Source organism: Panthera leo, chromosome E2 (assembly GCF_018350215.1).
Source record: "Panthera leo isolate Ple1 chromosome E2, P.leo_Ple1_pat1.1, whole genome shotgun sequence".
Classification (NCBI taxonomy): domain Eukaryota; kingdom Metazoa; phylum Chordata; class Mammalia; order Carnivora; family Felidae; genus Panthera; species Panthera leo.
The window spans coordinates 3324479-3339138 of record NC_056693.1 but is presented as its reverse complement, the minus strand read 5'-3'; the positions used below and the strand labels follow the sequence as shown (position 1 = coordinate 3339138).

Genomic DNA, 14660 nt, shown 5'->3' with positions numbered 1-14660 from the left:
GCAGGAGAATCGGAAAGGGTATTGGAGGCAGAGCCCTCCGTTCTGAAGTCCTGACGTGTGAACGGGTGTGACATCAGATGACTGTTGTTGTCCCTGTTCTAGGGTTGTTATGACAGAGCCGGTCCCAGTTCCTGGCTCCGGAGGCCGGTCCTGTCCCCCCCACCCCAGCCCGGGTCCCTCCGCCAGCCCCGCCCAGGTGTGTGCCAGGTGAGTGCTCAGGTATGCGGAGGCGGGGTGGCCCGGCGGGGGCGGGAGCAGGAAGGACGGGGCCGTTGGGAACCCAGAGGAGAGCAGAGAGCCAGCTGGGCCCCTCGCCCCGCAGCCACTGCCTGGCAGAGCCTGCCCAGCAGGTGAGGAGGGGGCCTAGCCGGGAGGGGCTGGAGGTGGGGACTCCTGTGTCGGGGGGGGGGGCAGCAGGAGCAGGGGGCCAGGACTCCCAAGTCCAGACACACGAAGCCCTTCAGTCCTGACGAGGTAAGGGGCCGGCCCCGTAGCCCGAGGTCATAGTGGCTGAGGAAACGCATGAACGGGTCTGGCTCTAGGAGGAGACTTGGAATCAAAATCCTTTTGTCCTTACTGTCGAGAAGCTCTAAGCCCCAACCCCTGGGCCCCTAAGGAGATCAAGCTGGGAGACAGGATCCCTGGAGAGAGGAAGGAAAATGGGGTACACATAGATTAGGGAGCCAAACACATGGATCCCTGACAGATTTGGGGGGGCAGGGTACTAGGCGTGAGGGAGGAGGGTCTGGGGGTCTGGACTCCAGGGTCTGAGGGAAGAGGGGGCTGGAGGTCTGGATTCTTGGGTCTGAGAGAGGAGGGGCTGGGGGCCTGGGCTCCTGGTCTGAGGGAGGAGGGTCTGGGGGCCAGGACTCTTGGGTCTGAGGGAGGAGGGGCTGGGGTTCAGGACTCCTGGTCTGAGGGAGGAGGGGCTGGGGGTCTGGACTCCTGGGTCTGAGGGAGGAGGGACTGGGGGTCTGCACTGCTGGGTCTGAGGGAGGAGGTCCTGGGGGCCAGGACTCCTGGGTCTGAGGAAGGAGGGGGCTGGGGGCCCAGACTCTGGGTCTGAGGGAGGAGGGACTGGGGTCAGGACTCCTAGGTCTGAGGGAGGAGGGGGCTGGGGCCAGGACACCTGGGTCTGAGGGAGGAGGGGGCTGGGGGCCAGGACTCCTGGGTCTGAGGGAGGAGGGGGCTGGGGGCCCAGACTCTGGGTCTGAGGGAGGAGGGACTGGGGTCTGGACTCCTGGGTCTGAGGGAGGAGGGGGCTGGGGCCAGGACACCTGGGTCTGAGGGAGGAGGGGGCTGGGGCCAGGACACCTGGGTCTGAGGGAGGAGGGGCCTGGGGGCCAGGACTCCTGGGTCTGAGGGAGGAGGGGCCTGGGGGCCCAGACTCTGGGTCTGAGGGAGGTGGGACTGGGGTCAAGACTCCTGGGTCTGAAGGAGGAGGGGGCTGGGGGCCCAGACTCTGGGTCTGAGGGAGGAGGGACTGGGGTCAGGACTCCTGGGTCTGAGGGAGGAGGGACTGGGGATCTGGACCTCTGGGTCTGAGGGAGGAGGGGGCTGGAGCCAGGATACCTGGGTTTGAGGGAGGAGGGTCTGGAGGTCTGGACTCTTGGGTCTGAGGGAGGAGGGGCTGGGGGCCAGGACTCCTGGGTCTGAGGAAGGAGGGGGCTGGGGGCCCAGACTCTGGGTCTGAGGGAGGAGGGACTGGGGTCTGGACTCCTGGGTCTGAGGGAGGAGGGGGCTGGGGCCAGGACACCTGGGTCTGAGGGAGGAGGGGACTGGGGCCAGGACACCTGGGTCTGAGGGAGGAGGGGGCTGGGGCCAGGACACCTGGGTCTGAGGGAGGAGGGGCCTGGGGGCCAGGACTCCTGGGTCTGAGGGAGGTGGGACTGGGGTCAAGACTCCTGGGTCTGAAGGAGGAGGGGGCTGGGGGCCCAGACTCTGGGTCTGAGGGAGGAGGGACTGGGGTCAGGACTCCTGGGTCTGAGGGAGGAGGGACTGGGGATCTGGACCTCTGGGTCTGAGGGAGGAGGGGGCTGGAGCCAGGATACCTGGGTTTGAGGGAGGAGGGTCTGGAGGTCTGGACTCTTGGGTCTGAGGGAGGAGGGGCTGGGGGCCAGGACTCCTGGGTCTGAGGAAGGAGGGGGCTGGGGGCCCAGACTCTGGGTCTGAGGGAGGAGGGACTGGGGTCAGGACTCCTGGGTATGAGGGAGGAGCGGTGGGGGTCTGGACCTCTGGGTCTGAGGGAGGAGGGGGCTGGAGCCAGGACACCTGGGTCTGAGGGAGGAGGGGCTGGGGGTCTGGACTCCTGGTCTGAGGGAGGAGGGGCTGGGGGCCAGGACTCCTGGGTTTGAGGGAGGAGGGGCTGGAGGTCTGGACTCTTGGGTCTGAAGGAGGTGGTTGGGCCAAAATCCTAGGTACTGAAGGCCAGGTCAGGCCCTCACTTCTTTGCTGGCTCCCAGGGCACCTCCAGGTGGCAGGAGCCCCCCCATTCTCCACACCATGAGCACCACCACAGGGTAAGTGTCCCCAGCCCCCTCCGGCCACCCTCTTACCCACGCCCCCAGGTAGCATGGACAGCAGCCCAGGCCTGGACAGCCCCCTTCCCTGCTCGGCCTATAGTTACAGCCACTGGCCCAGAGCAGACTCGCCCGGGTTCAAATCCAGCTGCCAACACTCAGGATGTGTGACCCCGGCCCAAGAACCTCACCTCTTGGAGGCTCCGTTCCTCCTCTGTGAAACAGGGACAATTTTGAGCGCTTGACAGGAAAATGAAGGTAACAGGACTTAGCAGATCATCTGACCAAGAGTAGGTTCTCAACTCATGGCAACTGCTGTTGCCGTTATCTTGTTATTAAATATTGACCTTTTGCCGAAAAAATCCGGGCTGCTTATAACAAAGGCTCAAGTCTCCTGGAGTGAGCAGGGAAAACAACAAAGGGAGACCCATGGGAATAGCCGCATGGGAGATAGGCGGTAGTGAGCTCTCCAGCACAGAGGTAATCAAATTGTGGGGCGATCTGACCAACAGAACAGGATGAGGAGCAGAGCTTTGACTTGAAAGTGTTCCTCGTTCCTGCTGAGCTCTGAGTTTCCGTTACTTCTGTGCACTTCTTCTTGGAGAAGGTGACCTAGGAGGAGGAGGTCAGGGGCAGGAGACAGAAGGATCAGGCTGGGAAGAGCCTGGCCCAGGGGGACGGAGAAGATAAGTCTGTCTACCCCAAATACTAATGCTGTTGTAAAAACGCCCATGTATTGAACAACTACTGTGGGCTGCCCTTTGCATCGTGACAAAGTAACTGTCACTGAGGCCGTGAGGGCCCTCAAGTCTGAGCGAATCCACCCACAGCTCTACCAGATGGAGGCTATAGACGGATTCATTCCTATCTCAGAAAGGGACACCGAGGCAGGAGAGATGGAGTCTCCCACCCAGGGTCCTGTGGCAAGGCGGTAGTTGACAGGGCGTTCAAAGCCAGGTCTGCGTGACCCCGAAGACCACACTCTCCACCACCTCCCAGCACCACTCCCGGCCTTACCTGCCTGAAACCGGGCTCTGGCCCTGCCCTCCCCTGCTCACAACCCTCCTTGGTTCCCCATTGCTCTCACAATGAAGTCTTTCCCGCTCTGCTTGGCATTCAAAACCCCCATGATCTGCTCCCAATTCGCACGGCCCCTCTCACCCTTTTCTCCCGAACCAGCCCAGAAGCTGCCCCCAAACCAAGTGCCAAGTCTATCTATGGTGAGTTTGGGAGCCAGAAGACCCCAGGCTGAAACTGGGTCTGAGGGAGGAAGGAGTGGAGGGTCTGGACTCCTGGGTCTGAGGGAGGAGGGGCTGGGGCTCTGGACTCCTGGGTCGGAGGGGGGAGGGGGCTGGGGTCAGTACTGCGGGGTCTGAGGGAGGAGGTGGGTGCGGAATCAGGATCCCTTGGTCTGAGAGAGGAGGGGCTGGAGGTCTGGAGTCCCAGGTCTGAGGGAGGAGGGGCTGGGGGGTCAGGATCCCTGCCTCCCCGGGGAGGAGGGGCTGGGTCTTCTGGGTCTGAGGGAGGAGGGGCCAGGGGCTGGGGCTTCTGGGTTTATCCTCCTTCTCGCCCACAGAGCAGAGGAAGCGTTATTCCACTGTGGTTCTGGCAGATGTTTCCCAGTATCCAGTCAACGTGAGTCTGGGGTCTGCGTTGCTGCAGGGAGCCTTAGGGGAGGAAAGGCAGGCAGGCCTGGGAAGATGGTGGTGTGGAAGGCGGCCGGGCCTCCAAACAGAAGCTGCAAGCTCAGTTGGCCCATCTGCAAGGCGGGGCTGCTTCTGCCCGCCTGCCCTCAGCGGTGGGAATCCGGCAGAGGCAGTCAGTTCCACTTGAATCTGCCAAGGTCCTCCTCCAGACCGGCTGTGAGGCCGGACAGGCAGGCCCCAGGGACAAATGCTACGTCAACCTGTGTGCATAGGGGCCAAAGTGTGCCAGGTGCTCTCTTGGAGGCAGGGGTGCTTAGAAGGGACTAGATCCAATCCCTGCCTTCAAGAAGTCTCCAGTCTCGCTGGGAAGACACACGCAGGCGCCAGTCGCTCTGATGAAAACAAAACAAAGGTCCCCATAGGTGGAGCCGGTGACGGGGACGCTTTCTGGAGGAGGTGTGGTTACTGTCAGGCTGGAAGGCGGGGGCAGGGGATTCTGAGCCCACCTGGCGCCCTCCTGGGGCCCTCCTGGGACTCCCTGCTTTCTCCGCACCCCTGCCAGCACCTGGTGACGTTCTGCCTGGGCGAGGAGGATGGCGTGCACACCGTGGAGGATGCCTCGCGGAGGCTGGCGGTCATGGACAACCAGGGCCGCGTCTGGGCCCAAGAGATGCTGCTGCGCGTGTCTCCGGACCGTGTCACGCTGCTTGACCCCATGTCCAAGGTGCCAGGGGACACGTGGGTGGAAGGGGCAGAGGCATGGAGAGCTTGACTCTAGGGACGTCCGAGTGTGACTCTTGGCCCCCACGCGTCCTTCCTCTGGGAACTTTGGCAAGAGCTCTCTGCCCTTCGTTTTTGGAGCGTCACTGGCCTCCTCTGTTAAATCAGAGGTGTGATACTGCAGCCCCGCAGGGTCGCCTGGGCCGTGCTGGGGTCCCAGCTGGCACTGCTGTCGCCATTTGGGATCCTCGGATCCGAGCCTCCGTTTACCCGCCGTCCCGCCCCGCAGGAGGAGCTGGAGTCGTACCCGCTGGGTGCCATCGTGCGCTGCGACGTGGTGACGCTGCCTGGCCGGAGTCGCTCGCTGCTGCTGCTGGTGTGCCAGGAGCCGGAGCGCACGCAGCCCGACGTGCACTTCTTCCAGGGCTTGCGTCTCGGGGTGAGCGGACCCGGGTCCTGAGAGCCACCACACGCAGGGCTGGGGCCCTGCGGATGCCAGGGGGCGGAGCCGGAAGTGGGAGGAGCCCAGAGCTGGGGCGGGGCCTCTGCGCGGGGCGGGCCTGGGCCAGTGGAGGGGGCGTGGCCTGGAGAGCGGAGCTGGAAGGGAGGGGGGTGTTGAGGGCAGGTGGGACCGGGACGAAGTAGAATGGAGACTGAGACTAAGGGCCGGGACGGAACCTGACAGCACCTGGGGGAGGGTGGATGGGAGCAGCCAGAACTCGGGGCGAGTATGGCCTAGGGGCAGGAAACCCCAGCACCCCGGCTCCAGGGTTGGGGACGTGGCTTAGGGCAGGGGAAGAAGTAGGGTGGGCTCAGAGCGCGGGCGGGCGTGGGCACCGCGTGTGGGCGCTGACGTGGAGGGACCCCGGCACCCAGCCAAGGAATCGACTGATCCGGACCGCGGCGGGGACGAGGGGTAGGTGGGGTGGAGGCCTGGCCTGACAGCATGATTGGCAGGCGGAGCTGATCCGAGAGGACATCCAGGGGGCTCTACACGACTACCGGTCCGGCCGCGGGGAGCGCAGGCCCGCGGCGCTCAGGTAAGAAAGAGGGCTGGGCGGGGAGCGGGGGGGGGGGGGGGGGGGGGGGGAGAAGCGAGGACGGGTGGGGCCTCAGTCTCCGCATCCGACAAATGGGCTGCCACCGCTCGCCGACAAGAGAACGAGTTTGGAAGCCTGTCGAACAGAGCGTGGTCCGGGTCTTGCCAACCCCCCCGCAGACACGTGTACCCCCTCTCCAAGAGTACTTTTCCTAGTGCTGGTCCTCCGTTTCTCCTCCCTCGGGCCTCAGTTTCCCTCGGCACAGGTGCTCGCTCCTCCCCATGTCTCCAATTTCTCCGCGCCACCTGCAGCCTAGGTTTGACTCGGTTCTGAGCCCCGCCGTCTCCCCCGCCGTCTCCCCCGCACTGGCCCCGGGTGGACCCAGGCTCTTTCCCCTCGTCCCTCCCCAGGGCTACGCAAGAGGAGCTGCAGCGCCGCCCGCCGCCGGCCGCCGAGACCCCTCCCCCGCAGCGCCGCCCGTCAATCCGCGCGGTCATCAGCACGGTGGAGGCGGGCCGGGGGCGACCCCAGGCGGAGCCCATCCCGGAGGCGGAAGAGTCGCTGAGGCCGCGGCCTGGCCTGGCGGGGACCTCAGGCAGCGCTGCCCCGGCCTCCCCTGACCCGGGGCCCCGCGGCCCGGACCTGGCCAGTCTGCAGGCCGAGCGGGAAGTGGTGCGTGGGGCGGGGCTAGGGCGTGGGGGTGGACCGGCCGTGGGTGTGTCCTGCCTCCTGGGAGGGGGGTGGTGTCAGACTTCTGGGGGTGTGGCCGGCGGTGACCGATCAAGGGGGACAGGGACAGGCATCCGAGGGCTCGGCCTGGCCTGGGAGGATGTCAGGGCGCTCGGCCTAAGTAAGGGCTTTGCCTGGGGCGATGAGAGGCCCGGACTCCACATCCCCGAGTCCCACACGTCCCCTGTTCTGTCCTCCAGGACATCCTGAACCACGTGTTCGACGACGTGGAGAGTTTCGTATCGAAGCTGCAGAAGTCTGCGGAGGCGGCCCGGGTACTGGAGCACAGGGAGCGCGGCCGCAGGACCCGGCGCCGGGCGCCTGGGGGTGAGAGACGCCCCCCACCCCCCAGTGGGATACGGAGCATCCAGTCCATCCGAAATACCTTCCCTCTCCCTACGGCCTCCCCCTGCCCCCTGTCCCTGTCCCTGTCCCTGTCCCTGCCCCCTGTCCCTGCCCCTGCCCCTGCCCCCTGTCCCTGCCCCCTGTCCCTGCCCCCTGCCCCTGCCCCCTGCCCCTGCCCCCTGCCCCCTGCCCCTGCCCCCTGCCCCTGCCCCTGCCCCCTGCCCCTGCCCCTGCCCCCTGCCCCTGCCCCCTGCCCCTGCCCCTGTCCCTGCCCCCTGCCCCTGCCCCTGCCCCCTGCCCCTGCCCCTGTCCCTGCCCCCTGCCCCTGCCCCCTGCCCCCTGCCCCTGTCCCTGCCCCCTGTCCCTGCCCCCTGTCCCTGCCCCCTGTCCCTGCCCCCTGTCCCTGCCCCCTGTCCCTGCCCCCTGCCCCTGCCCCTGCCCCCTGTCCCTGCCCCCTGTCCCTGCCCCTGCCCCTGCCCCTGCCCCTGTCCCTGTCCCTGCCCCCTGTCCCTGCCCCCTGTCCCTGCCCCCTGTCCCTGCCCCCGCCCCTGCCCCTGTCCCTGCCCCCGTCCCTGCCCCCTGTCCCTACCCCCCGCCCAGGTTTGATGCCCCATCCCCGGGGATCCCACTGGGCCCCTGCCTCCCCCACCTGCAGAGGGTCTCCTGACGCTGCGGGCCAAGCCGCCCTCCGAGGCCGAGTACACGGACGTGCTTCAGAAAATCAAGTACGCCTTCAGCCTGCTGGTGAGAACGGGTCCAGCCTGGGCCAGCGGGGGGTCAGGGGCACGGCGAGCCTGCCGCGTCCGAGCTCTGAACCCGGCACCTGCCCCGTCCCTCAGGCCCGGCTGCGTGGCAACATCGCCAACCCCTCGTCCCCCGAGCTGCTGCACTTCCTGTTCGGACCCCTGCAGTTGGTGAGGCACCCCATCCTTAGGTACCCCATCCTTAGGTACCCCCTGCGGCAGGAGGAATCGGGGTTCCACTTCCGGAGGGGGGGAGGTGATGGCGTGCCCACTCCTGCACCCCCGGCAGATTGTGGACACATCGGGAGGCCCCCAGTTCGCAAGTGGAGTGCGGCGGCCGCACCTGACGTCCGAGGCGGTGGCGCTGCTGCGGGACAACCTCACCCCACGGGAAAATGCGCTCTGGACCTCTCTGGGGGACGCGTGGACCCGCCCGGGGTGAGGGGCGCCGTGATGGAGGGGCGGGGCCGGCAGGGAAGGGTAGTTGCTGGGCTTAGCTAGAGGTTGACCAAAGCAATTGAATGAACCCGGGACCTATGCCGGGACCCGGCTGGAGGAAAGGCCAGAAACTCCTGTGAAGGAGAGGCCTAAGCTGACCAAAAGGCCGGGCTTGGAGGAGTAGGGTGGGCTGTACCAGAGGGCTACGGCTTCGGGAAGGACTAGCCTGTAGGTTGGGGAAGGGGGTAAGAGCAGAGCCGGAGGAGACTTGGGGGAAAAGAGGCGGGATGTGCTTAGAATCAGAAGGAAGATTCAGAGGCTGGGCGCGGCGTTAGAGTGGAATCCGTGTGTTTGCAGATACAGTTGATGCCGGGGGCGGGGCTTGGGCAGGGCTTAGGTGCAGGGGCGGGACTTCGATGCCGGGGTGCGGCTTGGGGTGGGGGCGGGGCTGGGCAAAAGGGGGCCAGGTAGGATAGAGCCGAGACGACAGGAGGGGGAAACCTTACTGAGGTTAATAGGGCTGGAGGCCACCCCAGGAGCCCTGAGCCCCGAGCCCCTCGGCCACAGGCTGGAGCTGCCCCCAGAGGAAGGATCCCCGTACAGCCCTGAGTTCTCCAGCGGCTGGGAGCCCCCGGCCACTGACCCGCAGGGCCGCGCCTGGGGGGACCCAGTTGAGAAACAGCAGCAGCACGAGCGGCGGCGCCGGCAGGTGAGCACCGGACACCCACGCCCGCCTCCCCTGCCCAGGTGACACAGCGGGGCCGGGACCTGGCAGTCTGGCCCTACCTGAGCTACTGCTCTCCTCTCCCCCGCAGCAAAGTGCCCCCCAGGTCGCTGTCAATGGGTGAGTGCCGCCCCCAAGGTGGGACAGGTGGGGTCGAGGAGGGGTGCGCCCTGGGGGCTCCTGGCGCTGACTCCGTTCCTTTTTAACGTCTTTCCTTCTGTCTTCCCGGCTCATCACAGGTGGGTGAGGTGGTGAGGAGGGAGAGGGGCCCGGGCTGGGAGGGAGGGGGCGCAGATCCCAGGGCCGGAGGGAGGAGGGGGTTGGGAGTGGATAAAGTCTGAGAGGCTGTGAGAAGGCAGTAACTTCCCAGGGCCTGGGGAGCTCCCTGTCTGGGTCCCTAAGAGGATAGAGCCCCAGGTGTTGGAGGCAGAGACTGGGGAATCGGGCCTTTGGGGTTGGCAGAAGAGCCCGACTTTGGTGCTTGGGGCCTTGGAGACCCAGCCAAGCCCTGGGCCTTCAAGGGTCATGGGGCACGTTTCTGGGAAAGTTGGGAAGTGGTAGTATTTCCGGGCCCCTGCAAGAGGTGAAGACCGAGGCTGGACCCTCACTCTCCCAAGGCTCTAAAGCCCTTGTCTCATTTCCTGCTGGGAGTGTTATACTGAGAGCTTTAAGGGTTAAAAAGTTGGGGAAATTGAAGTTTGAGACCTGGACTCCTGAGTCTCTGGGGGAGGAAATATCGAAGGGGGGGGGGGCTGAGTTCATGATTGCAAAAAGCAATGGGGGCACAGACTCTAGGGTCCTGGGGAATAAGGGGCATAGATGACCCAGGACTCCAGGGTCCTCATGCAAGTCAGGGGCAGATGTGAGGAAGCTTCATGGGATAAGAAGGCAAAGCTGCAGGAGCAGAAGGGGGGTCTGGGTGAGGGCCCCGGCAGAGGGTCTCAGCAGGGACAGCGTGCTGGGAGCTGCCAGCCCCACACAGGGGGTGCCGCGGCCCTGAAGACCCCCCCTCTCCTTTGCACAGGTAGGCCTGATCCGGGCTGAGGTCCTTCTTCCTGGGGCATCAGAGCCCAAATCTTGCTGCCTACCACCCCAGCTGCCTGGTCTTGCAGAACTCCCCCCTGCTTCTGACTCTTGGGCTTGACACCCCCAGCTTTCAACTTCCCTTCTCTGAGCCTCCCTTCTTTGCAGGGAGAACAAGAAGAATAATCCCTTCCTGGAAGAGAGAGAAGTCTATGAGGTTATACAGGCTAGCAGTTAAGAGCTCAAGGCCCTGGTAGAGCTCAGGTTCATATCCAGCTGCGTGCCCAGGAGACCAGAATTACTCAGGGCATGGACTGCGGGGCCAGGGTGACAACGCCTCTTTCTTGCTCTGTGACCTTTACCTCATCGTGCCACCTCGTGTCCCTGTTCTCCGACTTCCTCACCTGTAAAATAGCTGATGACAGGGTCTGCGGTGGGGGAGAGGGGTTCCAAATTCATGGTTACACCAAGGGTTGTGTTAAAAATCAGATTAGCCAATCTATGTAAGAGACTGAGCAGAGTCTGGCACCTAGTCAGTGCTATATAACCCCTGTTTGTATCCTAACTATGCGCTACCCGAAGCATGAGCCCATTACATATAGGTGCTTAGTAAACAGCTGGCTCTAGCTGTGTGATCTGGGGCAAGTGATTTTCTCCCCCTGAGCCTTAGATGTTCTCATCTGTAAAAGGGAGGTGACGTCACTGCCCGTAGTTTGTGCGGCAGCACGGTGGCCGGGCACATAAGGAGCGAACTGCATTCAAGTTGTTACTCCGATTTCAAATCTCTGTTAACAGTATTAACCTGGCCTCCTGCGTTGACCTCTGCTTGGCTCTAACCCCAGCTCACACCAACTCCCTCCTGCCCAGAGCAGGGAGACTGGCTGCCTCCTTATCCCCAACCTGTGTTGTTCTCCACAGTCACCAAGACCCTGAGCCAGAGGCTGAGCCCCAGCTGGAGCCTGAGGGAAAGTGGGTCCTATGTAACTATGACTTCCAGGCCCGCAACAGCAGTGAGCTCTCTGTCCAGCAGCGGGATGTGTTGGAGGTTAGAGGGGTGGGGGTGGAGGGGTGGAGAGGGGGAGGGCCAAGGAACGGCAGGGGGCCCAGCTGTAGCTGCAGACACAGGCTGTGAACCATCCTCTCCTACCCCCCTCAGGTCCTGGATGACCAGCGTAAGTGGTGGAAGGTTCGGGACCAGCGAGGGCAGGAGGGATATGTACCGTATAATATCCTGACACCCCACCCGGGGCCTCGGGCAAGCCGCAGCCTGGTGAGTCTGGGCAGATTCCTGGGGAAGATCAGGTGTCAAGGGCACTGACAGAGGAAGTAGCTGGAGGTGGGGGTGGGGGGGATGCAGAAATTTACCTCCAAAAGGCGGAGGAGCTGGGACTAGGTCCCCTCTTTGATCCAAGTGCTCCTCTGGCTCCCTCTCCAGGAGAATAGCACTCCTCCTCCCCCACGGGCCCCGGCTCCTGCCTCCTCTCGCCCCACCTGGGACAGCTGTGATAGCCTCAACTTGGACCCCCTAGAGAAGGGTGAGTGGTGCAGGCACCTTCGGGGAGCCGTCCTTGTCCTCGCTTTCCAGTCAGGGGAACCAAGGTTCGGAAAGACCAAATGGACTCCGAGCCCATCGTGAGGACGCTGGAGGTCTCCCTTCTGGCCCCAGGATCCTTCGTCCTGAGTCGGCCGTCTCTCCCCGTTTCCCCGCCTGCAGAGAAATTCTCCCAGATGCTGTGTGTCAACGAAGAGCTGCAGGCGCGCTTGGCCCAGGGCCGCTCAGGCCCCAGCCGCACAGCCCCGGGTCCCCGCGTCCCGGAGCCGCAGCTCAGCCCGCACTCGGACGCCTCGGAGGTCCGCGCCTGGCTGCAGGCCAAGGGATTTAGCGCTGGGTGAGTGACGGGTCGGCCGGGGAGCCAGAGGCGTGGTCGCAAGAGGGGGAGCCTTGGGAGTGGCCTAAAGCTAGGGTCGCTCTGGTGGCAGTGAACGGCAGTGTGACTGGCACGTTACTGCGGGCTTGGATTGGGGTCTCCGGGCGCGCCTGCCTCCGCGGGAAAGCTGGGCACACGCGCCCCGCCCCCTCCCACAGCGCACTATGATTGGGGGGTGGGAGCCTTCGGCTCAGAGCAAGAATGCTGTTCCGATTGGACAAAGGGCGTGACAGAAGTGACGTGATTGGCGGGGCTGAAGGGCTTGGCGCTGTGATTGGCTGGCGGGCCTGACCACGCCCCCTCCGCTCGCCCAGGACCGTGGACGCGCTGGGCGTGCTGACCGGCGCGCAGCTTTTCTCACTGCAGAAGGAGGAGCTGCGAGCCGTGAGCCCCGAGGAAGGGGCGCGCGTGTACAGCCAGGTCACCGTGCAGCGTGCGCTGCTGGAGGTGAGCGGACGGACCCGGGGGGGGGCACCCAGGGCTCGGAGACCAGGTGTCTGATTTCCACCTCGCCCTCTAGGACAAAGAGAAAGTGTCAGAGTTGGAGACGGTGATGGAGAAGCAAAAGAAGAAGGTGGAAGGCGACATGGAAACTGAGATTATCTGACCCTTCCCGGCTCCTCTGCTCAGTTTTTCGAGGAAGCCCCGTGGCAAAACGGACTCTGCAGACTGCTGCCACCCATGGAAGCAGACCCCTCCCGAAGGCCCCAGACCTGTTCCGGTGGAGCCTCCTGAGTGAGCGGACTGGCCGTGAGTGGGAGGGAAGGGCCATACTCGGGGTCCCCGCGCATTGGGATATGCTGCCCAGTCTATAAACAGCCTCCTTGTAGCAGACGTTTTCAAACTGCTGTCCCTTCTCTACCGGGCCACGAGGGGTCCAAGAGCCTCTCTCAGCCCCGCTACAGCCTCAGGAGGACAAGGAATCTGCAGGTCCCCACCTTTTCTGGTTTCTTTCTCTGAATCCCTCTCCTCCCTTCCCACCCCCCCTCACGTCCCCACCCGACATGCTTTCTCCTCACCTCTCAGCCACCAGTCTGTCCTCTAGTTCACTCCAGAGGGACCTTCTGAACGGCCAATATCCCAGGCTTCCCTTGCTCCAACTCCTTTCCTGACTCCCCACGGCCCTCTTAGCCCTAGAGCTGAGCACCTGAGCTTTGATCCCTACCCACTCTCATCCCCCCATGCCCTCCTCCAAATGCCCCCAAGCTCCCTCCAACACCGGGGTCCTGCGCTTGCTTTCTGCGGGCTGGAAGGGATCTTCCGCTTGGTGAACAGCTCTCCTGGCCCAGCTCCAATACCCACTTCAGGGAAGCCTGCCCCATCCCCGGCATCCATGTCACTTTGTCCCCCACTAAGTGCCAGGGACCCAGCCACAAAGTGGCTGCCTCCTGAATATGCCACAGGCCTCCTGGTCACCCTTCTCCTGGGAGAGGACATCCTCAAAGGAGGCTGTCCCCTTGTTCCCTCTGACCGGCAGTAACTTCCTCACGTCCAGACAGCGAGCAAGGCTGGTTCGAGACTGGTTTTCTCTCATCCCACCTGCATTCAGACTGGTTGTCCCCCGAGCTTTAGGAACAAGTCCCTTTCCTCCTCCTGTGGCCCCAGAATGCCCACCTCTACCCCTAGAGCTGAGTGTCTTCCTCAGCCACACTCTGCCTTCCAAAATCAGATGAGACCAGACACAGTGGGGGCAGGCAGGAGCTCCGACCCTGGCCCCACTTTGCCTGCCTCATGCCTCACACCTCTCCTGCCTCCCCCAGATCCAGGCTCCAGCTCGGCAGCTGCGGGCCTGGGGCTGGTCACACTCCCAGCTCCCCTCTGCCTGCCTCCAGGCTTCTATGTGCTTCCCACCCTGACCCCCTCGGCCCCAGTGGGTGTGTAAATGTCCTCTAACCTCCTGCCGCCTCTCCCAGCCCTGGTTTCTGACAGAAACCGGGGACACAAGTGGCATCCCCAACCTGCATGCCCCACATTCCCACGGCACCCACAGCCTGCCAGCCAGGGCCACACAACCCCTTGTCAGGAGCGAGGCAGGCCTGAGCCCTATCCCAACACCAGCCAACCTGTCAGGACGTGCAGGCTGCCGTCGCCTCCGCCACTCCCACAGTCCCACTGTGGCTCACCAGCTCTAGCCACCCTCCCTTCCAGCACTTATGGCAGCAGCCCCATAAGCTGGTCTCCCTCCTTCTGTCCCTCACTGCCCTCCCCCAGACTGTTGTCAACGCAGCTGCCAAAGGGACCCGTTAAGACCTAGGTCCCACCTCCGTTCAAGTCCTTCCCAGGGCTGGCCGTTACGGTTCCAACCTCAGGCCCTACTATCTCTAACCACACCTGCACCCCACAGACTTTGTACCTGCTGCCCTCTTCATCCAGAAAACTCTTCCTTTAAATGCCTACATGGCTCACTCCTTGACGCCTTCAGGGATCTTCCTGTGCCAGCTTTTCGATGGGGCCTGCACAGAAGACACCCGTGTATGTTCCCCTGTGCACACACCCCTGCCTCCCTATGCCCTTCCCCTGCTTCTCCATAGCACCACCGCCTGGGATACTTCCATTGTTGCCTGCCTCGTGCCTCACCTCCTCAACTGTACCTGGTCTTTCCCATTTCATTCACTACTGTATCACCAACAGGTAGGACAGGGCCCGGAAAGAATGACAATGCCCCATCCTCCTACTCAGCACCGGCCACCTGTTACCATGCAGGGCTGAAAAGTTCATACTATCACATTTCTATTTCTCCAGAAAAGTCAAAACCGTAGGTTTTTCTTCTCATGAATTACCCCCAATTTTAAATGTCGGCAATTC

The 14660-nt window shown here is 63.7% G+C and overlaps 1 protein-coding gene across 2 annotated transcripts; it reads left to right on the top strand.

Moving 5' to 3' along the window:
* Positions 1-253: 253 nt before the first annotated feature.
* Positions 254-12679, top strand: EPS8L1 (EPS8 like 1). 2 transcript variants are annotated; one of them, XM_042918186.1, is made up of 20 exons: positions 254-350; positions 2463-2519; positions 3699-3739; positions 4096-4154; positions 4728-4889; positions 5175-5324; positions 5843-5925; positions 6336-6597; positions 6855-6981; positions 7655-7743; positions 7839-7913; positions 8032-8180; positions 8748-8889; positions 8996-9024; positions 10846-10972; positions 11084-11197; positions 11363-11462; positions 11642-11816; positions 12170-12302; positions 12376-12679. In XM_042918186.1, the coding sequence occupies exons 2-20, from the start codon at positions 2503-2505 to the stop codon at positions 12460-12462; spliced, it is 2121 nt and encodes a 706-aa protein (XP_042774120.1). In that variant the 5' UTR covers positions 254-350; positions 2463-2502; the 3' UTR covers positions 12463-12679. The 2 variants fall into 2 exon arrangements, with proteins under 2 accessions (XP_042774120.1, XP_042774119.1); XM_042918185.1 differs by having other exon boundaries at positions 2418-2519.
* Positions 12680-14660: the final 1981 nt, after the last annotated feature.

What these genes read in the sequence shown, in the direction of transcription:
- EPS8L1 (XM_042918186.1), top strand. An exon ending in TGCAGGCCGAGCGGGAAGTG is followed by an intron (nt 6,598 to 6,854) that starts GTGCGTGGGGCG and finishes TCTGTCCTCCAG; the next exon opens with GACATCCTGAACCACGTGTT. An exon ending in ACGAGCGGCGGCGCCGGCAG is followed by an intron (nt 8,890 to 8,995) that starts GTGAGCACCGGA and finishes TCTCCCCCGCAG; the next exon opens with CAAAGTGCCCCCCAGGTCGC.